General features: G+C 39.3%; 2 protein-coding genes and 1 long non-coding RNA gene across 3 annotated transcripts in view; 1 reads left to right on the plus strand and 2 right to left on the minus strand.

Moving 5' to 3' along the window:
- Nucleotides 1-23,713, minus strand: part of LOC127453215 (U2 small nuclear ribonucleoprotein A'-like) — a 55,002-nt gene extending 31,289 nt beyond the window's left edge. The window contains exons 1-2 of the mRNA XM_051719463.1: nucleotides 23,490-23,713; nucleotides 1,256-1,403 (exon numbers count right to left, since the gene is read on the minus strand). Of these exons, the coding sequence (XP_051575423.1) occupies nucleotides 1,256-1,403; nucleotides 23,490-23,571 (230 nt within the window). The 5' untranslated portion in view covers nucleotides 23,572-23,713. The remainder of the gene's footprint in view (nucleotides 1-1,255; nucleotides 1,404-23,489) is intronic.
- LOC127452865 (aryl hydrocarbon receptor nuclear translocator 2-like) overlaps nucleotides 1-24,114 on the minus strand; it is a 1,027,890-nt gene that overhangs the window by 354,109 nt on the left and 649,667 nt on the right. The window lies entirely within an intron of this gene.
- The window catches only part of LOC127453378 (uncharacterized), a 183,077-nt gene that overhangs the window by 105,989 nt on the left and 52,974 nt on the right, over nucleotides 1-24,114 (plus strand). The gene's annotated exons all lie outside the window — the stretch shown is intronic.

The raw sequence follows: 24,114 nt of genomic DNA on the forward strand, positions 1-24,114 counted from the left end.
GACCTCAGACTGGGGTGAAGGTTCATCTTCCAACAGGACAACGACCCTAAGCACGCAGCCAAGATAACAAAGGAGTGGCTACGGGACAACTCTGTGAATGTCCTTGAGTCGCCCATCCAGAGCCCAGACTTGAACCCGATTGAACATCTCTGGAGAGATCTGAAAATGGCTGTGCACCGACGCTCCCCATCCAACCTGATGGAGCTTGAGAGGTCCTGCAAAGAAGAATGGGAGAAACTGCCCAAAAATAGCTGTGCCAAGCTTGTAGCATCATACTCAAAAAGACTTGAGGCTGTAATTTGTGCCAAAGGTGCTTCAACAAAGTATTCGGCAAAGGCTGTGAATACTTATGTACATGTGATTTCTTTTCGTTTTTTATTTTTATTAAATTTGAAAAGATCTCAGACAAACTTCTTTCACATTGTCATTATGGGGTATTGTTTGTAGAATTTTGAGGAAAATAATGAATTTAATCCATTTTGGAATAAGGCTGTAACATAAAATGTGGAAAAAGTGAAGCGCTGTGAATACTTTCCGGATGCACTGCATGTTATTATTTGTATATTGTTGTGTGTAATTATGTGTATATCAGATGTTTAAATTGTGCTGTGTTAATTTGATGTTATTGTAAATTGGTATATGTCTCACCTATGTCTCATCACTGTCACAACTGCTATGTTGATCGGAACTGCACCCAAGAATTTCACACACCATTGCACTTGTGTATATGGCTGTGTGACAATAAAGTGATTTGATTTGATTTGATATACGTTATTGAAGGACCCGATAGTAGTCACGGAACACAGACGATCGCCTCGCGCTTTCGCACCACGTCCCTTTCACTTTGCCACCCCCCAAGTTATCATTCATTTGGTAAAATTCGTATGATATCATCACAATGAACTTCAAGCTGACACCCTCATGTAAGATAACTCTCAATCTCTCACTGGCAAACAGCTAATGTTCTTTATTTACATCCTATTCATTTTCTTGCCACTGTGTATATTCAATTATATATATATAAAAATTTAAGTACCTAAGCTTGACCAGAGCATATTTCTTACATGTCTGGTAAGCCTTTTTATAAAAAAATTCCTCCTTAAATTACACACACACAATCATTTTGAATGATTTCGAATGAACTGGATAACAGGAATGACACAGATCACTAGACATGCGAAGATAAAAATTAATTCAGACCCAGTAGTTTCTCATGTAATGTGTCAAAAATGATAAAGATCTCTGTTTCACTCACCAAATCCTGTTATTGTTCATCATGAGTGTTTTGAGTCTCTTCAGCAGTGGAAATCCATCCAATTTCCTGATCTCGTTATCAGAGAAATCAATAGTATCAAACTGATCAAGTGTGGCTCCCAGGTTCTCCAGCACAGGGATTTTATAACCTACAAAAGAATAAGCTGAATTTATTGTACAGTTAAAAATATAAAAGAGCAGGGCTTAACATATGATGTAGTTCAGCATTTCTTAAAGTATGAGTAGCCATAAAATGTTGGGTCACAACATGTTTTAATAAATGTGCAAATATTTCCTAACCGAGTAACTGAAATCGCAGAAGTGCTCTGTTTAGTTCCACGCAGTTTGAGCTGTCTCATACACTGCCTGGGCAAAAAAAAAAAAAAATTGCATACTCTAATATTTCATTGGGCCGCCTTTAGCTTTGATTACGGCGAGCATTCGTCGTGGCATTGTTTCGACAACCTTGTGCAAAGTCACAATATTTATTTCCATCCAGAGTTGCATTAATTTTGGCTGAGATCTTGTACTGATGACGTCCCATCTTCGAACATTCCGTAAAGTCTTCTCCAGCACATCTAAAAGACTTTCAATGGGGTCAGGGCTCTGTGGTGGCCAATTCATGTGTGAAAATGATTCCTCATGCTCCGTGAACCACTCTTTCAGAAACTGAGCCTGATGAACCTTGGCACTGTCATCCTGGAATATGCCCGTGCCATCAGGAAAGAAAAAAAAAATCCATTGATGGGATAACCTGGTCATTAAGTACATTCAGGTAGACAGCTGACTTCATTTTATTGCCGCATAATGTTGCTGAGCCTAGACCTGACCAACTGAAGCAACCCCAGATCATAACACTGCCTCCAGAGGCTTGAACAGTGGGCACTATGCATGATGGGTGCATCACTTCCTGCGCTTCCCTTCTTACCCTGACGTGTCCATCGCTTTGGAATAGGGTAAATCTGGACTCATCAGACCACATGACCTTTTTCCATCATTCCACATTCCAATCTTTATGCTCCCTAGCAAACTGAAGTCGTTTTTTCCGATTAGCCTCACTAACAAATGGCTTTCTGGTGGCCACACAGCTCTTTAGTCTCAATCCTGTAAGTTCTCGTTGCATTATGCGTGTGGAAATGCTCTTATTTTCACTGTTAAACAGCCGTGAGTTCTACTGTCGATTTTGTACGATGTGACTTCACAAAGCATTTTAATGATCTCCAATCACGATCATTCAAGATTTTTTTCTGACCACATTTCTTCCGCTAAGCTGACGGTTCACCACTATCCTTCCAGGTTTTAATAATGCGTTGGACAATTCTTAACCCAATTCCAGTGATTTCAGCAATCTCCTTAGTTGTTTTTGTTGCTTGATGCAGGCCAATAATTTGCACCTTCTGAAACACAGTAACAATTTCCACAACCACAGGATACGTTTTCTGACATGGTTAAGAAATGAGAAGCTACACATTGCTTGAGTTAGGGTTAAAAGAATTCTTGCCAGCTGAAACATATGAATCACTGCAATAATGATCCAATCACAGGCTCTTAATTATCTGCTTATTTAAATCCAAAGGGCGACATTTTGTTTTTGGCCAGGAAGTGTAGAACTAATTGGACTAAAATACAAAAAACTTAAACGCAATATTCTTCTAAATTCAAATTGCACTTTAAAGGTGTTATATGTAAGATTGACAACAAGCGTTTGAAATGGGTACTGCAGTCCAAATTTAAAATATTGGAGAGTTGTCTGCCCCGCCACAGACTCCGCTCATGCGGGTTGCCAGAATTAGCCAACTCAGCATCTGATTTAAAGGAATTCTGGGCTTTAAGCTGTCTCCATCTTCCAAAGTCATCTCCAAAATGTATCTTTGTTTTACTACACCTCTGGTCATGGTGGTTTTTAGATTGAAGGCGAGGCTTTTTAGGTCGGGTGGAATCTGTTATCTCTGATCCAGTTCGTTTGCTGGCTTCCGTGGCTGCAGCATGCAGTGTTGTTTGCCTGCAAACTTGTTCAAATCTGGCAACCCGGCAGTGTCGAAATACTACTGGTGAATGGGCAGATCACACAGGCCAAAACATAAACATAAATTTCGGCCTGGAATGGAAACTTCAAAGTAGAATTTACTGGATGTAGCATTATTATCGGAGAAGCCAGTATTTCAACTTAGCATGTTTCCTAATTCTCTAATGACATTATGGTCATTTTATGATTTGGTACAGTACAAATATTACATATAGCACCTTTAATCTAAATGAATAAAGCAATTACTCCGAGACATCTTACAGGTCGCCCACCACTGTGGGCAGATGAGAAAACTTCCACAACCTGGGCTACTGTTTAATATATCTGCGACTCCCCAGATCCATGGTTTTGTCATTTACCGATATTGTCAATCAATGTCTGTCAATGAGTGTCAAAAGCCGTCTTCACTCTCATTGACAGTCGCTCCCGAATGTCGGTTGTCAATTGCATAAAAGTTAAACTTTTCTCATCTTGTCGCCAATGGTCTTTGTCACTCGTATCGCCGGAAGTGACTGTGCTTTCATTGAAAATTAAATGACATCCTGTCACTTAGTCGTTGGCGGTGTGAATGGGGCTTAATGAGAAAGGGCCATTCGTCTCATTTGTTTTGCATTATTGTATCACCTCTGGTGTGCAAAGGTTTAACATGATGTGTCATCCGCCAGAGAGTTGACAAACTTCCATGATGTCACCATTAACACGTTCATTTTAAAATGACAAGCGAAGTATAAACTTTGTTCGCCTAGGGTGCTCTAGTTCGTCCAACAGAACAAATTTCGGCTTCTTCCATAGTATAAATTAGGCTTTAAAGCACCTTTAACTGTGGTCACACAGCATGTTATTATTTGACTTCTAATGAGTTGAAGTTCTGAAATATCCCACGATCTACAACGTGAAGTTTAATTAAACTCAAATCTGTATCTTCTATAAAAGTTCATATTAACAGTAAATCAAAAGGAATATTCTGGTTTACTACAAGCTAAAGCATTTGTGGCAAAATGTAAACAAAAAAAAAAAAAAAAGCAAAAACCAATGTTACAGTGAGGCACATACAATGGAAGTGAATGGGGCCAATTTTTGGATAGTTTTAACAGAAATGTGAAGCTTATAAAAGGCACTTACATTAATATATCTTAATATCTTCTGTTAAAACGCATGTATTATTTGAGCTGTAAATTTGTTTAATGGTTGTTTTTAACTGTTATTTTAGAGTTTTAGTTAGTGTTTATTAAAACAACATTGACCTCATTCACTTCCATTGTAAGTGCCTCACTGTCCCCGTGTTTCCACTATCGGGCCAAATGGGGCGTGCTAGTGTGTGCCAGGGCCAGTTGGGTTCCCACTGTCACTTCCAGGGCTTCATCCTTCTTCCGCTGGGTTTTCTAGGGAAAAATGACCTTTGGCCCGCTGATTACCCCCAAGCAAGGCCAACTGGGGACTGAGGTGGGGTCAATGTCAAAGGAGGAGTTTCGCCAAATTTGCTAGGCAGTGTATCCAGCGCACATTGTTCAGATTCGAGAAAATGTAAAAAATTGAGGGTACAGTACAAGTGCATTAAAATGCACAATAGACAAAGCAGTGCCCAAAGAAATAACTTTACATGGTTTGAGATCATGGACGAAGTGCTGATACATTGTCCTGCTGTTAGTGGAGAGACCACTCGGGACACAATGGCAGTTACAGTCAACAGTGAGTAGTCAACGCTAATTTATCTTGCTAACCAGCCAATGTCTGATATCGATATAAATTGATATTCTAGATAACATGATACCTAAGATTGAGCTTCTCTCTTGCTTATGAAATGGGCGGGGTGTGTGACGTTAGCACCAGGGTGGCGTGTTAAGAGCGGGTTTTTGGGCAACGCTGCGTAGCTATAGACCCTTTTTACTGAGCTGTTATGACGCGTTTCCACCTTCTTTAACAAATGTAGTAAACTTTTTTATATTTCCAATTTTAAAAATAGTGTAAATTTATAACACTGTACTTCATATTATATTACCCTGGAATAGGTTTTAGAAAATCAGTTACCATAGCTACGATGAGGCTTCTAACACAGGGAGGGAGTGACAGAAAACTGCTGTTAACCAGCGCTGTATATTTTTATCTTCTTTTGCAAAGCTGTGAAAGTGTAATCGTTGATTTTTTTCCTTTGCTGTTAGAGAAAACGGGTAAGCAAACATTTTATTTGCTAATGTCCCCCATTCAAGTTTACCCTGATATGCGTCTACTTCCGCTCTTCAACCGGGATTTGTGAAAAGGGTCCATTGGCCCGATGGTGGGAACGCAGATTGATTTTGGTCTCGCGGCTCGAGGTCTGAGGCTATTGGCCCCGGCTGGCTAGTTGATAGCCCTGGCTCACACTGGCCTGTTAGTGGAAAAGCAGCTGTAACCCAGATTATTCATTTTTTAAATGAGGGATGAGTATTTTAACGTTTACGGACTGACCCCATTCACTTTCATCGTAAGTGCCTCACTGTAATCCACATTTATGGTTTAAAAAAAAAAGAACAAAAAAAAAAAAAAAGGGACAAGTGGAAATACATTTTTGTGGTAATCAACATTGTGCCACAAGTGCTGTCGATTGAGCTTCAATTGTACTGAACCAAGAATATTCCTTTAAAGAGCCCATATTATGCTAATTTATAGGCTCATACTTTTATTTTGGGGGTGTACTAGAATAGGTTTACATGCTTTAATGTTCAAAAAACACATTATTTTTCTCATACTGTACATTTCTTTTCCCCGTTCTTCATACTCTGGCTGAAATGCTCTAATATACCTCCTGTTTCTTTAAAGCCCCCCTTTCCGAAAAGCCCAGTGTGCTCTAATTGGTCAGTTGGCCTAGTCTGTTGTGATTGGTCAACCGCGTAGAGCATGTGTCGGAAATGTAATGCCTCTTACCATAACTGAGTTTCAGCTCCCCAAGCTTCTTGAGCAGCTCTGTAAACACTATTGTAACTATGGTAACGGTGGCGTCGGTTTTTGCCGTACCAGCTCTAGCCCGAGTCCGATAATTAAAGTTTGGAAGAACAAGCTGATCGACCCGAACCACCTTCGCAAGCACAATTGGAGCAGGACGTTTCACAGTGGCAAGTTTTAATTTTGTAGCTTTCTAACAACTACACTGTTGATTATTGTGAACCTAACAAAGCTTCAAGTAAAAGATACGTAGTGCATCTAAGTTAGTCATCTTTTGCTGGAATGGGTGTAGCCGAACTTTTGTCGCCCGAGCTATGAACGTAGAACAGAGACTTACTCCCTCATTACTGGGTGTATTAGAGAGTTAATGTAATTATATAAGACTCTTGAGATCAACCATTTTGGGAGAGGGGGTAAAAATCTTGAGACCTGCCACCGTCGCAGGCAGCTCTCACTTGGCTATCACTCGACCTGCCACTGCTCTCACTCGGCTATCACTCGACCTGCCACTGCTCTCACTCGGCTATCACTCGACCTGCCACTGCTCTCACTCGTTACCTGCATCTCCCTCTCGATCCGTCAGCAACACAGACAGCTCCGACTCGCACCATCACCGTTACTTGCGCCTCTCATGCGATCTTTAGTCCTGTTTTAAATATTTGTTAAGGGCTTATACATTTCTTAATCTTTAAACAAGTGTTCTCTTTGTCTTTTAAAGGATTAAAATTTCCAGTCCAAAATGGTTCAGATGACTACTGATATCTGCCTTGTAGCAGCATAGATCATCTATACAAGCTAAACAGGACTATTTGCCAGCAAATGATACAATCCTCCTATTGATTCAGCTCACTCATTTGATTGGCTATCGATAGTTGGCATGTTCTCTCTTAAATTCAATATTTATTTTTTTATACATTTTTATACAAAATTCACAACGAGAGTATTTTTTAAGGAGATTTATTAAAGCAAGTGATGGTGACATACAGCAAAACTTCTGAGCATATTATTTTCTACATATACTGCTATTTGTGTTGTTATTATTAGGGGAGATCAGCACAGCATCTTATAGACAAATAAAACAGGCTAAAAAAAAATAGGGGTGGAGTGGCACACAAACAAACACAAAAAACATGTCAGTACTTTTGCAAACCACAAACACTTTCCAAACAAATATGTTTAATGTTTTACACAATGTGATACACAATGACTGAGGTTTAAAAAAAAAAAGGATGTTTTAAAAAGGAGTGAAAAACATTAGGTTACTGTCATAACAAAAGCTATATAGACTACCGTTCAAAAGTTTGGGGTCACTTGCCTGAAATGTTTCTCATGATCTTAAAAACCTTTTGATCTGAAGGTGTATGCTTAAATGTTTGAAATTAGTTTTGTAGACAAAAAATAATTGTGCCAACATATTACTTTATTTTATTACAAAACTACAATTTTATTTAAATAAAGAAAAGTTTTTGAAATGGATGACTTGGACCGAATAATAAAGAAAAGCAGCCAATACGTGCCCAACATAGATGGGAACTCCAATACTGTTTAAAAAGCATCCCAGGGTGATACCTCAATAAGTTGGTTGAGAAAATGCCAAGAGTACATTTCTGCAAAATCTTGGCAAAGGGTGGCCACTTTGAAGATGCTAAAATATAACAGTTCTGATTTATTTTTGATTTTTTTAGTCACAACTTAATTCCCATATTTCCATTTCTATTATTCCATAGTTGTGATGACTTTACTATTATTCTAAAATGTGAAAAAAATAAATAAAGAATGAGTAAGTGACCCTAAACTTTTGAACGGTAGTGTATATTTTCACTATACAACACTGTAGATTTTAGATAAAGCCTGTCATATTGCAATGAGCCTCTGTAATTGAATATGGAAACACCATAATGATTTTAATCCAAACTTCTCAAATCTAGCCAACTGAATGTTAGATTTTGATGTTAAAATATTATATTATGTTATATTAATGTTCAGAGGATTATACCTGTGTATCTTGTTACTAGATAGACTAGCATATGTCATGGGATACATACAGCCATACACCATATCAATAAGCCAAAAGCAGGGGGTCACGTGACACCATGCAAGGAGCAGACGTGTGAGCGACGAGCTCTGCGCACTTTGCTGAATTTTCTATTATTTTCATGTTATGATCTGGTGAAATTTGATACACCCAGTTACACATTTGCCTTTTCTTGCAAAACATGGCAAAGAAGTCAAAATCCTCGGGCTCTGGAGACATTAAAAGACACTTACGTGTTCAGGATAAAAGCCCCGACAGGCCTACAGACTCGATTTGGATGGCGCAGCGGGAGAAGGAATCCAGCATCAACTGTCCAACATGTCGGTGATGTTGACGAAGATTCTTGCTGACTTGAGGAAATAAAATTCTCCGAATTAGGTACAGGAGTGACTGATGTTGAAAAACGAATCGATTTTTTGGAATCTTCGGAGAGGGAATTAACCGCTAATCCACCCGCGACCAAAGTTGATCTGGAATATCTCCTTGAAAAGCTTGAAGATCTTGAAAATAGAAGCCGCAGGTATAACGTTCGAATTGTTGGAATTCCTGAGCATGAGGAGGGCAGAGTTATGGTGAAATTCCTTGACGAGTTTTTCCCGAGTCTGCTCGACATAACAGGCCACAAGCTGGAAATCGAGCGAGCTCACAGAGTCCCTGCTCGGAGATCTGCTGAGGGAGACAGGCCCCGATTGATGCTGGCCAGATTTCTGAGATCATCCGATAAAGATCTTGTGTTGCGCTAGGCGAGGAGCAAAGGGAAGCTTTCTTGGAAGAACCATAATATTTTCTTGTTCCCGGACTTTGCGAGTTCGACAAAAGAGAAACGCGATCGGTTCAAGGAATGTAAGAAACTCTTACATCAGAAAAAGATCTCGTTCACTTTGATGTTTCCAGCCAAACTGAGAATAGAAACGAAGGTCGGTCGCAAAGTATTTACATGTCCAAATCTGGCAATGTCTTTTATAGAATCAATGACTGAGTAAACCATTGGATGTTTCTCATGTGAGTGGGTCTGACTCACTGTACTTACTCTGGCTTTTGAGGAAGCTGGGCATCATTCTGGGTTTTTTGCGTTGGCTCCGCCGAACGGCTGGAGCTTGTTTTGTGAATAACACTTTTCCTTAAAGAAACTTTTGCATTGATGAAAGATTACTTTTGCATTGACGTTCCCGGACAGATTGAGAGTGGACACTATGGATGACCGCAAAATATCTACATGCTGCTCACACAAAGGATGTCTTTTATAAAGTTGACGGATTGTGTAAGTCATGGTACATACATTTATGCAGCCTCCGAGTGAATTGACTCGATCATCCGGGGAACCAGGATGCCGGTTTTGTTTCTTTTTGTATTGGTTCCGCCTAGTGGCTGTAGTTTGTTTTGTTGAGTTTTTTTTACGAGACTTTGGAATGATTATGTCATCCGCTGAACTCATAACAGCTGGCTCACTGAACATTTGTTTGTCTGTCCGAGGAATCTGAACGGTTTTATATCAGCTGGAATTTGTTTTGTGGAAGATCACACCTTTGAGACAGTTCTGTGAATGAATCTACACATTCTTTGTGTTCATTCTTCCTATTGACTGGGTTTATTTTACAAAGTATTTTCTGTTATGTAATTTTGCTTCACAAATTTGTGAGACAAAATTGAGCAATCTGATGGCAAAGTTGTCATGGGGGCTCGTGGGCGTTCATGGACCTTTTGAATTTAGAGGGACTGTCGCCGGTTGGCGCTTTCGTGTGCGGGGTTAATGCGCACGATTTTCTTTGTTTGTTTGTTTTGTTCGGGGGGATGTTCGGGGATTGATTGTTTCACTAATGAGGAATGTGGTCTGTATAATTTTGTTTTTGACACACAATTTATTTTTTCTACTAAATCAAAATGTCAAATGTTAAATCTCTCCACATGGAATGTAAATGGGTTGGGGCACCCCACAAAAAGGAGGAAGGTTATTTACTTTCTTAAACGTAAGAAATAGGATATAGTGTTTCTTCAAGAAACACATCTCTCCCCGCAGGAAGCTGAAAAATTTGGGAAGTTATGGGGTGGACATATTTTCTTTAGTGCTGGCTCAAGTAAGAGCAAGGGAGTCATTATATTGGTAAATAAACATCTACAATTCAAATGTCTCAAACAGATTAAAGATAAATTAGGGAGAGTCATTATTGTTTTAGCTGAAATTCAAGGGCAAAGGATGAGTTTGGCTAATATTTACGCACCTAACGCTGATGATCAAGGCTTTTTTATAGATCTTGAAGGGATGTTGCAAGCCGCTGGCACCCCTCATGATATAATATTGGGAGGAGACTTTAATCTTTTGATGGACTCAGTCCTTGATCACAGTGAAGCAAAAGTGTGCAAGCCCCCTAGAGCAACATTGACGCTTCACAGGATGTGTACAAATCTTGGTCTTACAGATATTTGGAGACTTTTGAACCCATCTGGTAGGGACTATAAATTGTTTTCATCAGTCCATAAGATTTATTCTAGAATAGATTTTTTTTTTATATCCAAATCCCTCATTTCATCTGTTGTTGATTGCTCAATTGGAAATATCTTAGTCTCAGATCATGCTCTGGTGAGTTTAAAGGTGTTGCCATATACAGAGAAAAAGAAATCATATAGTTGGCGCCTTAATGTGTCCCTTTTGCAAAATCCTGATTTCCAACAAATGTTAAAGACTGAAATCAATCTTTATATGGAGACCAACTGGTCCTCAGTATCCTCTGTGGGCATGGCTTGGGAGGCACTTAAGGCGGTTCTTAGGGGTTGGATCATACAGTATGCCTCACTTATCAAAAAATCCAAAGCACAAGAACTTGTGGAATTGGAAGGAAATATTAAAAGTGCTGAGGCAGAGCTGAAGCGCTGTATGTCATCTGATGGCCCTGAAATATAGATATAATACTATTTTGTCACGGAAAGTGGAGTTTTGGTTATTCAGGGCAAGACAGTCCTACTTTGGGTCGGGTGACAAAGCAGGAAAACTTTTGGCTAGATATATAAAGCAGAGAGAGTCTTTTTCTATCATTCCCTCAGTGAAATCTGCTTATTTCACTTATATTTACCTCGGCTATTGATATTAATAATGCCTTTAAAGAGTTCTATCTTGATCTCTATGGTTCCATGTCTTCATCCACTGATGAAGATATTAGATACTTTGTGGAACCATTAGATCTCCCTAAACTGACGACTGTGCAAAAAAATTCTCTTGCTTCTGAGATAACCTTGGAGGAGCTTGTTGAGGTAATTAAAGCCTTTGCTACAGGCAAGGCTCCGGAGCCTGATGGAGTTTTTCAAATCTTATGCTACAGAACTGGCTCCACTTTTGTTAGAAGTTTATACTGATTCATTAAAGAATGGAAAGCTTCCGCCAACCATGACACATCAGTCTGATTCTAAAAAGGACAAAGATCCAAGCGAGTGTAAAAGTTACCGCCCAATTTCCCTGATCCAGTTAGATGTAAAAATTTTGTCCAAAATTCTGGCTAATCGATTGAGTAAAGTTATGACATCACTTATACATATAGATCAGGTGGGGTTTATTCGAGGCCGTAGCTCTTCTGATAATATTAGGCATCTCATCAATATCATGTGGTCAGTAGCGAATGATCAATCTCCGGTTGCTGCCATCTCTCTTGACGGCGAAAAGGCGTTTGATATGGTAGAATGGCATTATCTTTTTAAGATTTTGGAAAGGTATGGGTTCGGGAGTACATTTATTGGTTGGATTAAGTTACTTTATAGACACCCTGTAGCAGCGGTGCAAACAAATGGGTTAATTTCAGATTATTTTACTCTGGATAGGGGCACCCGGCAGGGTTACCCTCTTTCCCCATTATTGTTCTGTCTTGCCCTGGAACCATTAGCAGCCGCGATAAGAAAGGAGGATGATTTTCCAGGGGTAACGGCGGGAGGTGTGGCGCATAAGCTTCTGCTTTACGCAGATGATATTTTATTATTCGTCTCTGACCCTAATAGATCTATGCCTTGCCTCCACAGAATTATTAACTCCTTTTCCAAATTCTCAGGATACAAAGTCAATTGGTCTAAATACGAAGCTTTGGCTTTGACAGCGTATTGTCCAGTAACGGCCTTCCAGCCGGGTGCCTTCCAGTGGCCCAAACAGGGAATTAAGTATTTGGGAATTTTATTCCCAGCATATTTGTCTGATTTAGTCAGAGTTAATTTTGATCCTTTAAAGAAAAGGTTTTCGAATGATGTGGACAGATGGGCTTCATTACACTTATCGATGATTGGGAAGGTTAATGTTATTAAAATGAATTGCATTCCAAAATTTAACTACCTGCTACAATCTCTCCCTGTAGATGTCCCCCTCTCTTATTTCAAGCAATTTGATAGCATAGCGAAGTCCTTCATTTGGAATGGTAAACGTCCCAGATTAAATTTCAGTAAGTTACATAGGCCGATTGACAAAGGTGGGTTAGGCCTAAGATTTTATTTTATTATTATGCATTCAGTCTCAGACATTTGGTTCATTGGTCGCTTCCACCTGAGAGAGCTCCTCCCTGGTTTTGTATTGAAAAGGAAGTTCTTGCCCCTATCTCGCCACTGCAAAGCCTTTCGATTAAACTAGCTGGAGAGGTTAAGTCGCACCCCGTTATTTTGCATTTGCACTCGATATGGACAAAAGTGTTCAGAGTGTTTAATTCTGATATTTATTTAAACATAGCCTCGAGCGTATGGCTGAACCCTAAACTATGTATTAATAAAGTCCCCTTTCTGTTGGTCAGATTGGATTGTGATGGGGTTAATACAATTGGTGACCTGTATGAGGGTGGAGTATTGAGATCTTTTGAAAATTTGATTCAACATTTTGGGATTCCCAGATCTCGATTTTATAAGTATTTACAGCTGCGCCACCTGCTCTGCTCTGTTTTTGGGAGTAGCATACACCCCCCTAGAGCGGCAGATACTTTGGAAGTGGTGATTGCTGCTTTTGGGAAGGGTCATGAGGCATCAGTGTATTACTCCATGTTAATTCAGAGTCTGGGGGACGGAGCTTTAAATTCTCTCAAAAGATTATGGGAGAAAGATTTAAACTTGGTATTGGAGGAGGGAGTGTGGGCAAGGATTCTAAAAAACAAAGTCTGCATCTAGAGATGCAAGGGTTCGCCTTATGCAATTTAAGATTTTAAATATATTTTATTGGACCCCCTCTAGATTGTATAGGATTGGTCTTAAGGACACACCCATCTGCTGGCAATGCCATACTGAAGATGGAGACACCATCCATGTTTTTTGGGGGTGCCTTAAGATCCAAGAATTTTGGCTGAAGGTGCAAAGTTGTGTGTGTGATGTGTTGGGCACTCAGGTCTCGTTCTGCCCAAGACTCTGTATTTTGGGAGATAGGGAGGTCATGGATTTGGTAGATAAGTACATGAAGGACTGGGTTTTGACCAGTGTGATGATTGGTAGGCAGGTTATTTTGAGGAGTTGGAAGTCGGATGGAGCACCCTCGTTCCCGGAGTGGTGCGCGGAGATGGGGAGGGTGGCTGCCTTCAAGGAGGGGTCGAGCATTAGGATGGGGGTTAGGGAATCTTACAATAAGAAATGGGGCAATTATTTAGCATTTTTGAGGGAATCTCGAGGTGGGGCAGTGGAGGTAGTAATTTAGAGTTTATTTTTATTTTTTTTATTATACTTGATTATTGTATGTTATTTTATGTTGTTGTTTTAGTTTTCTGTGTGTGTGTCTATATTCTATTGACCACAGGGGTGTTCGTGGGGGGGTCAGGGTGGGTTGAGAGTTTGGTAGGGGGAGGGGATACAGTGGGGGTTTAATGTTTAAAAGTTTTTGATTCATTATAGAGATGTTGTTGTATTTTGTGTGTTAATTTATGAATCAATAAAAATGTTAATAACAATAAGCCAAAAGCAAAAATACTTTTTCTAAACAAAACTTTATTGGGAGTACAGACGAAAAAAAATAACAAATAATCACACACCAGCCTATAAACTACAATAATTTATAGGGGTTACCGTGGTTCGTCGGCAATAGGGGTTGGTTGCCACATAGTAATTTTCTGGTAATTTGATAACTGTTACGTTGATGATTTGTAAACCTGCTTGAGCAATAGTAGCTGGCCAACATTTTTTATGGAGAGAGTGTGGTTGGGGTTGGTTGCCTTATTGATTTTGTGGTTGTTTGGCACATCAGTATTTTGGCTGAATTGGCTAGCACATCAGATATAAAAATAATACATGATTCATTACCATCATGCAGTATTTACAAATAAACTTAACATATCTAAACAGACACACATACTGTATAAACAGACATGCCTTGTACATACAATAATGTATGTATATATTTAAACCATTATTAATGTGTGTTATTTGGCATATTGCACACATGATAAAAATGGAAAACATCTTTTATTTATGGTTTTCATTTTATACATTTCAGTTTATAAATAATGGTTAACAGTATTTATTCAAGTAGATGAATTTGCATTATTTCAGTGATATGGGGTTCTATTTTAAGAGTGCTAGCGATAAGCTCAGTGCAATGCCATAAGCCATACACACACACACACAAAGTCAGTGGGCACGGCCAGGAAGTTTTGGCATTTTCGTGCAAGATGCGCAAAGTGTTGGCGCAAGTGGGTTTGGCAAAATTTTGCGCGCAACCCGCAAATATCCTGGATGATGGTAGCATGCTGTATGTATGCAGCATGTAGCTCGAAACATCACGTTTGCTTATGTGGTGAGCTCATTACATTTATTTATACTGTAAAAAATGTACATGCACTTCAACTTAAAAATTAAGTTTAACTGCTGCCTTAAAGTTTTAAGTTAAATCAACATAACTTTACATTTTCAGTCTTAAAAATAGTCTAAATGTAAAATAATGAATTGGGAAAACTTATGAGCTGAAATAACTTTTAAATCTGCATTGATTTAACTTAACTTTAAGGCATCAGTTAAACTTAAGTTAAAGTAGATGTATTTTTTTTTACAGTGTAGGAGCAACAGTGTGCTGACTTTGTGAGTTTTTATGGATATACATTTTTGGATCGTACACCTGGAATCAAACATTGTTTGGATGTGCATGCTTTCTACGATTTTTGATTCTGAATGAAGGCAGCACTGATAAGTCACTAGTGCCAATGTACTGTTACATTATGAACAAGATAAACATGGTATATACATATATATAGATACAGTGCCAATTATCTCATATTACTGAATTACAAATGGTGCAATTAAATTTCATTCTGTTTGATATTTTATTTTAAAACACTGGAACTCAAAATCAATTATTGTTAGGTGACATTGGTTTTATGTTGGGAAATACACTATATTGCCAAAAGTATTCGCTCATCTGCCTTTAGACGCATATGAACTTAAGTGACATCCCATTCTTAATCCATAGGGTTTAATATGACGTCGGCCCACCCTTTGCAGCTATAACAGCTTCAACTCTTCTGGGAAGGCTTTCCACAAGGTTTAGGAGTGTGTTTATGGGAATTTTTGACCATTCTTCCAGAAGCGCATTTGTGAGGTCAGACACTGATGTTGGACGAGAAGGCCTGGCTCGCAGTCCTCGCTCTAATTCATCCCAAAGGTGCTCTATCGGGTTGAGGTCAGGACTCTGTGCAGGCCAGTCAAGTTCTTCCACACCAAACTCGCTCATCCATGTCTTTATGGACCTTGCTTTGTGCACTGGTGCGCAGTCATGTTGGAACAGGAAGGGGCCATCCCCAAACTGTTTCCACAAAGTTGGGAGCATGGAATTGTCCAAAATCTCTTGGTATGCTGAAGCATTCAGAGTTCCTTTCACTGGAACTAAGGGGCCAAGCCCAGCTCCTGAAAAACAACCCCACACCATAATCCCCCCTCCACCAAACTTCACAGTTGGCACAATGCAGTCAGACAAGTACCGTTCTCCTGGCAACCGCCAAACCCAGACTCGTCCATCAGATTGCCAGATGGAGAAGCGTGATTCGTCACTCCAGAGAACGCGTCTCCACTGCTCTAGAGTCCAGTGGCGGCGTGCTTTACACCACTGCATCCGACGCTTTGCATTGCACTTGGTGATGTATGGCTTGGATGCAGCTGCTCGGCCATGGAAACCCATTCCATGAAGCTCTCTACGCACTGTTCTTGAGCTAATCTGAAGGCCACATGAACTTTGGAGGTCTGTAGCGATTGACTCTGCAGAAAGTTGGCGACCTCTGCGCACTATGCGCCTCAGCATCCGCTGACCCCGCTCTGTCATTTTACGTGTCCTACCACTTCGTGGCTGAGTTGCTGTCATTCCCAATTGCTTCCACTTTGTTATAATACCACTGACAGTTGACTGTGGAATATTTAGTAGCGAGGAAATTTCACAACTGGACTTGTTGCACAGGTGGCATCCTATCACAGTACCACGCTGGAATTCACTGAGCTCCTGAGAGTGGCCCATTCTTTCACAAATGTTTGTAGAAGCAGTCTGCATGCCTAGGTGCTTCATTTTATACACGTGTGGCCATGGAAGTGATTGGAACACCTGAATTCAATTATTTGGATGGGTAAGCGAATACTTTTGGCAATATAGTGTATATATATATATAAAAATAAAAAAAACTGAAATATCTTGCTTGCATAAGTATTCAACCCCTGTGCTGTGGAAGCTGCCAGGTTACACCAATGAAAGAAATTGCCCTAACGAAGACACAATTACTTTACCATTGGCATCCACTTGTGAATCATTAAAGTTGCAATCACATTTTCTGGATAAAAAACCCATAGTTGAAGGATCATTGGTCAGGCTGTGAATCTGAAGGAAAATGAAGACCAAAGAGCATTCCACAGAAGTTAGAGATAAAGTCATACAAATGCATAGATTAGGGAAAGGGTACAAAATAATGTCCAAATGTTTGGATAGCCCAGTGAGCACAGTTGGACCAATAATCAGGAAATGGAAGCTGCACCACACCACCCAGGCACTGCCAAGAAAAGGCCATCCCTCAAAACTCAGCGCTCTAACAAAAAGGAGACTTGTGAGAGAAGCCACAGAGAGGCCAACAATCACTTTGACAGAGCTACAGAGTTCAGTGGCTGGGAGTGGAGTAATGGTGCACCAGTCAACCATATCAAGAGCACTGAGTAACGCTGGCCTGTATGGAAGGGTGGCAAGAAAGAAGCAGTTACTCAAAAAGTACCATCTGAAAGCACGTCTGGAGTTTGCCAGAAAGCATGTGAGTGACCCAGCTGCAATGTGGGAGAATGCTTTGTGGTCAGATGAGACCAAGATAGAGCTTTTTGGCCAAAACTTAAAGCACTATGTCTGGCGCAAACCTAACACTTCCTATGCCTCAAGACACACCATCCCTACAGTGAAGTATGGTGGTGGCAGCATCATGCTGTGGGAATGCTTCTCATCAGCAGGGACTGGGCATCTTGTTAGAATTGAAGGAAGAATGGATGCAGAAAAATATAGGGAAATACTGCAAGAGAACCTGCTCCAGTCCACTAAAAACTGAAGCTTAGGAGGAAAGTCACCTTTCAGCATGACAATGATCCCAAGCACAAGGCAAAAGCAACACTGGAGTGGCTCAAGAACAAAAAGATAAATGTCCTACAGTGGCCCAGTCAAAGTACTGATCTCAATCCTATTGAGAATCTGTGGTACTATTTGAACATTGCAGCCCACAAGCGTCACCCAACCAACCTGAACAACCTGCCGCAAATCTGCTGAGAAGAATGGGCCAAAATCACTTCGTCACGGTGTGCAAAGCTGGTACATACAGGTGCATCTCAATAAATTAGAACGTCGTGGAAAAGTTCATTTATTTCAGTAATTCAACTCAAATTGTGAAACTCGTGTATTAAATAAATTCAGTGCACACAGCCTGAAGTAGTTTAAGTCTTTGGTTCTTTTAATTGTGATGATTTTGGCTCACATTTAACAAAAACCCACCAATTCACTCTCTCAACAAATTAGAATATGGTGACATGCCAATCAGCTAATCAACTCAAAACACCTGCAAAGGTTTCCTGAGCCTTCAAAATGGTCTCTCAGTTTGGTTCACTAGGCTACACAATCATGGGGAAGACTGCTGATCTGACAGTTGTCCAGAAGACAATCATTGACACCCTTCACAAGGAGGGTAAGCCACAAACATTCATTGCCAAAGAAGCTGGCTGTTCACAAGAGTGCTGTATCCAAGCATGTTAACAGAAAGTTGAGTGGAAGGAAAAAGTGTGGAAGAAAAAGATGCACAACCAACCGAGAGAACCGCAGCCTTATGAGGATTGTCAAGCAAAATCAATTCAAGAATTTGGGTGAACTTCACAAGGAATGGACTGAGGCTGGGGTCAAGGCCACCACACACAGACGTGTAAAGGAATTTGGCTACAGTTGTCGTATTCCTCTTGTTAAGCCACTCCTGAACCACAGACAACATCAGAGGCGTCTTACCTGGGCTAAGGAGAAGAAGAACTGGACTGTTGCCCAGTGGTCCAAAGTCCTCTTTTCAGATGAGAGCAAGTTTTGTATTTCATTTGGAAACCAAGGTCCTAGAGTCTGGAGGAAGGGTGGAGAAGCTCATAGCCCAAGTTGCTTGAAGTCCAGTGTTAAGTTTCCACAGTCTGTGATGATTTGGGGTACAATGTCATCTGCTGGTGTTGGTCCATTGTGTTTTTTGAAAACCAAAGTCACTGCACCCGTTTACCAAGAAATTTTGGAGCACTTCATGCTTCCTTCTGCTGACCAGCTTTTTAAAGATGCTGATTTCATTTTCCAGCAGGATTTGGCACCTGCCCTCACTGCCAAAAGCACCAAAAGTTGGTTAAATGACCATGGTGTTGGTGTGCTTGACTGGCCAGCAAACTCACCAGACCTGAACCCCATAGAGAATCTATGGGGTATTGTCAAGAGGAAAATGAGAAACAAGAGACCAAAAAATGCAGATAAGCTGAAGGCCACTGTCAAAGAAACCTGGGCTTCCATACCACCTCAGCAGTGCCACAAACTGATCGCCTCCATGCCATGCCAAATTGAGGCAGTAATTAAAGCAAAAGGAGCCCCTACCAAGTATTGAGTACATATACAGTAAATGAACATACTTTCCAGAAGGCCAACAATTCACTAAAAATGTTTTTTTTATTGGTCTTATGATGTATTCTAATTTGTTGAGATAGTGAATTGGTGGGTTTTTGTTAAATGTGAGCCAAAATCATCACAATTAAAAGAACCAAAGACTTAAACTATTTCAGTCCGTGTGCACTGAATTTAATACACGAGTTTCACAATTTGAGTTGAATTACTGAAATAAATGAACTTTTCCACGACATTCTAATTTGAGATGCACCTGTATGTACCTCAAAAGACTTAAAGCAGTTATTGCAGCAAAAGGTGGCTTGACCAAATATTAATGTGTGGGGGTTGAATACTTATGCAAGCAAGATATTTCAGTTTTTTATTTTTCATAAAAATATTTCCCAACAAAAAAACAATGTCACCTTACAATAATTGATTTTGAGTTTCAGTGTTTTAAAATAAAATATCAATCAGAATTAAATTTCAGTGTACCATTTGTAATTCGGTAATATGAGAGAATTGGTCAGGGGTCTGAATACTTTTGCAAGGCACTGTATGTCTTAGCTAATGTTGCGCTTGAAATTCGTCCTTGGCTGTCAGGGCATGACATGCTTTTTATATGCCGGAAACGTTACACCACCGTTAGTACTAATTGGATATTGGCTACGTTAAATTATAGAGAATGTAAGTAAAATTATTCATATTTTATCAACTGACACACAAATCATGGCCAGTATAACAGTGATGGTATAGGCAAGCACTTCACTTCTAACGGTCAATTTGGATTTTTAAAATTTAAATTACTTTTTTGACTACATAACTTTAATCATTAATTAACAATGGTCATTAAATATGTTGTGGTATTGCATTCCTTTATCTTCTATGTAAAACTTTAGATTTAATTACACCAGTGTTATTACAGTTAACAAAAACCAAAACCAACTAAAACAATTCTCAAACTAAAATAAAAATAAAAAGTAAAATGATTGGAAAAAAATAAAACTAAATACAATTTTCATAACCCCAAAACTAACTAAAATAAAATAAAAATGATCTCAAAATTATTTTTGTTTTTAAAACTCTTGGGTGAATATGGTCAAGTAGAAACTTTTGGAAATTTTATATTTTTTGATGCAGTTAATTATGATCCAAACACACATAACCTAACATTACACCTATATGCTTAGGATGCCTTCTACCTTAAGCAAAAGCAAAAATTGAAACAAATCTTAATACTGAGAAGTACAACTTTCAAAGAGCCTCTTTTCACAAAATCCCAGAGGAACAATGATTCTCTAGAAAATATCTACAAATATTTGAAATAAAATGTCTTATACACTGTTACATCATAAATAATTATGTAACATTTACAAACACCACCTCAAAGTCCAGTCATTTTTTTTAAATATTGCTTTTCCCACTGGAGTTCATGAAATGAGCTATGCCACACATCCCAGTGTAAAATTTAAAGAGATCATTTCCGCAAATATGAAAATTATCTACTCACCCTCATGCCATACCAGATGTTTATGACCTTCTTTCCTCTGCTGAACACAAAGATTTTATAATATTATCTCAGCTATGTAGCTTCATATAACACAAGTCAAAAGGGTCCAAAGCTTTGAAGCTCCAAAAAGCACAAAGGCACCATAAATAATGCATAAGTGGCTTAATTAATATCTTTTTTTTAAATTAGACTGTCTTTTTGGGTGAGAACAGACAAAAATGTAACTCCTTTTTCACTAAAAATCTTGCAATTGCAGTATACAGGAAAGACCAGCAAGGAGACTGCTAATGTCAAGATAAAGGGTGCTGCCTTTATGTGCTTTTTGGAGCTTAAAATGTTGTACTGTGATGACTTGCATTCTATGGACTTACAGATCTGACAGATTCCTCTAAAATCTTTGTATGTGTTCAGCAGAACAAAGAAAGTCAGACACATCTGGGATGGCATTAGTATGAGTAAATAATGAAAGATTTTTATTTTTTTGGGTGAACTTTTTTTGTTTACTTCACAAAGATTAGTTTAGTAATAATTTTTAAGTTAAAGAAATTCATATGGATACAATGGGGTTAAAGGGCTAGGATAGGGTTAGATTATTTAAATGATACCAGTATCAGTCCAGCTCTCACGCATGATCCGTCGCGTCACAGCCAGCTCTCACGCACGATCTGTCGCGTCACAGCCAGCTCTCACGCACGATCCGTCGCGTCACAGCCAGCTCTCACGCACCTTTCACACTGGACAGGACTGTCAAAAGGATATTAACCCCCGATGGAATCCCCCCCCAACACCCACCCAAATATATTAGAAATATGACAAATACATCACATACAGTATCCTCCATGTATTTGAATTGACGCAAAGCCTGGAGAACAGTGTATACATTCTAACATTTTGAATTGATATAACTGGTGAGAGGTTAAGTAGCCGAATTCAGCCTTGTGTGACGGTGGCAGGTCGAGTGATATCCGAGTGAGACCTCTCCCTGCCACTGAAGATTTTACCCCACTGCCATTTTGTTACAAAGTTTTAGGTAAAAGCCAGTTTAGTAGTAAGCCCTTACCAAAACAATAACATTACATAGCAGGTTAACTGAGCACTACCATGGATTGCAGATGTAAAATGACCGTTTGTAAAAATAAATCCATCTCCACACTTGATCACTATTCATGATAGTAAGAACAGCAAACAATCCGCATAATTCTACACAATTGTAGGTAAAAGGGGGCCCGCAGATGATTAGCAAATCTATTTAAACACAATCACATTAGCTAGCAGGTTAGCAGAGGCCTACAGCTGTGCACTCAGTGTACACCATAGCTACAACACAAAACTCCACATCTGAACTCTCGGTAGCAGATAATTTTCCAGGTTGTGATTCTTAAGTGCCAGATTGTCCCAGCTAAGTGGGAACTGCACCATCTTTCAGGAGTAACAGTCTTGAAAATACGGTATTGGTTGTGGTTGTACTGCTAAATAATTAAAATAAATTTGAAATCACTGATTCTTCAATTCGTCTGCCTTTGGAAGTCCAAACAAAGAGGTTTTGCTTTTGCAGTGAAGAAAACAGCATATTCTCTACATGGCGACAGCACTAACCCAACTCATCCTGGCCTGGCTATAACTACGTTTGTTTGAGGGCGGGCCAAAGTAGCCCTTAGGCGGCATTATGCAAATGTGTTACATAGTGACATAGATAATTTATGGAAGAAATGTCTGGACTACAATCCAGCCGTTTCGTGTAGTTCTTGAGCAGTGTTGTCTGTGGGAGAGAATAACTCCCTTTTGCGTGGACTTTGTGCTTTGTAACTTTGCAGACCTTTTACATGTACAAAAAGCTATATTACACACTAAAGAAAAGGTAAAATCCCAAAAAGCATAATAGGCCTCTTTAAACAATTCACAATACGGCTGAAATTACATTATGAGGAAACCACCAATTCTCGCGTTTCTTAAGTATATTAAACTGTATGGGCAAAACAGTGGGCTACATGCACATAGCTTACTTCGGTGGCTACATGTTTTCGCGTTTCTACATTAAGGAACTTTTCTCAGATGCAACGTTGACGTTTTCAAATTTACATTAGAACGGTTGGTCAGTTAAAAACAAACTTTGTATAAAAAAGCTTTGATTGAAGAAAATATGCGTATATAACACGCGTTTTGTATTTTTTGAGTTTCAAGCTGTACACTTACAGTTTTACGATTAACGTTAACGATTGTCGATTAAGGAAATTTCTAAATATTTGCAACCCTACATGGTAACCATTGTTTCTGCCAAAATACCATAGTTACTGCAATTATTGTAACTATGCCTACAATAAACATTTACATTCATATCGTGCCATCTTCAAACTGTGTTAAGAGGTTTACAGAATATTGCTGTCTTTTCTGGACTAATCCCAAATTACCACAGTGTTATTGTAGTAACAATACATTTAGTAACTGGTATTTTTGGCAGAAACTATATTGGCCATTGTACATGTTTGCTGGAGATTCAAAAATAGCTCAAAATACCATGTTAAGTTATATTTTAGTTCGGTTCAAACGTGGACATGTTATAACTAAAAAATAACCGATATAGCAAATACAGCTTTTTGTAAGTGTGTGTCCCAGTTAAACACAAATTTATTATTTGTGCCCTGGGCCACTAAAGTTTCATGAGTAGAAAATGACTGGGCCTGTAATGTACACTCACCGCGCAGCTCTAACTCTCTGTCCCGCACAGGGTTCGTGTACTGTGCCGCTTGCTCAATTAACTCTGCTGTCAGCTTCACCATGTCGACAGCTGAGATGAATAATTGATGAAAATGAGTTTGGACCTCAGATCAGATCAAAATGCTACCATTCACACGCTACCTCCAACAGGAAGCGTCTATTCGTTTCTTCACGCAACTAAAGCTGATAGCGCTACAGCGCGTTCTTCTTCTTTAGATTTATTGGCGGTTGGCAAACCATCTTAGGTGCTTTTCCGCCACCTACTGGGATGGAGTGTGATGCGTTGATGGAGGAAATAAAAAAGATGGAAAAGAGAGGGGAAAAAACACCTATCTGAAATCTAATTGTTTAATCTTAATATCATATTCTTTTTCCAAGGACTTGATGTTATATTCTTCTAATCAGATCTGTTGTCTTTAGGTAATCTAATACAGCCTTAGTCACTTTTGAATTGTTATTCAATAAGTTCTGTAATGTTAAACTATTTATCCCTTTGGATATGGCTTTAACATCTTCTCTGAGCTGAGATCTTACTTTGTAATAACCTATGCATTCTAATGGAACATGTTCAACAGTTTCCGGTAATCCACAATTATTGCACAGTC

This window comes from Myxocyprinus asiaticus, chromosome 2 (genome assembly GCF_019703515.2).
Source record: "Myxocyprinus asiaticus isolate MX2 ecotype Aquarium Trade chromosome 2, UBuf_Myxa_2, whole genome shotgun sequence".
NCBI lineage: Eukaryota > Metazoa > Chordata > Actinopteri > Cypriniformes > Catostomidae > Myxocyprinus > Myxocyprinus asiaticus.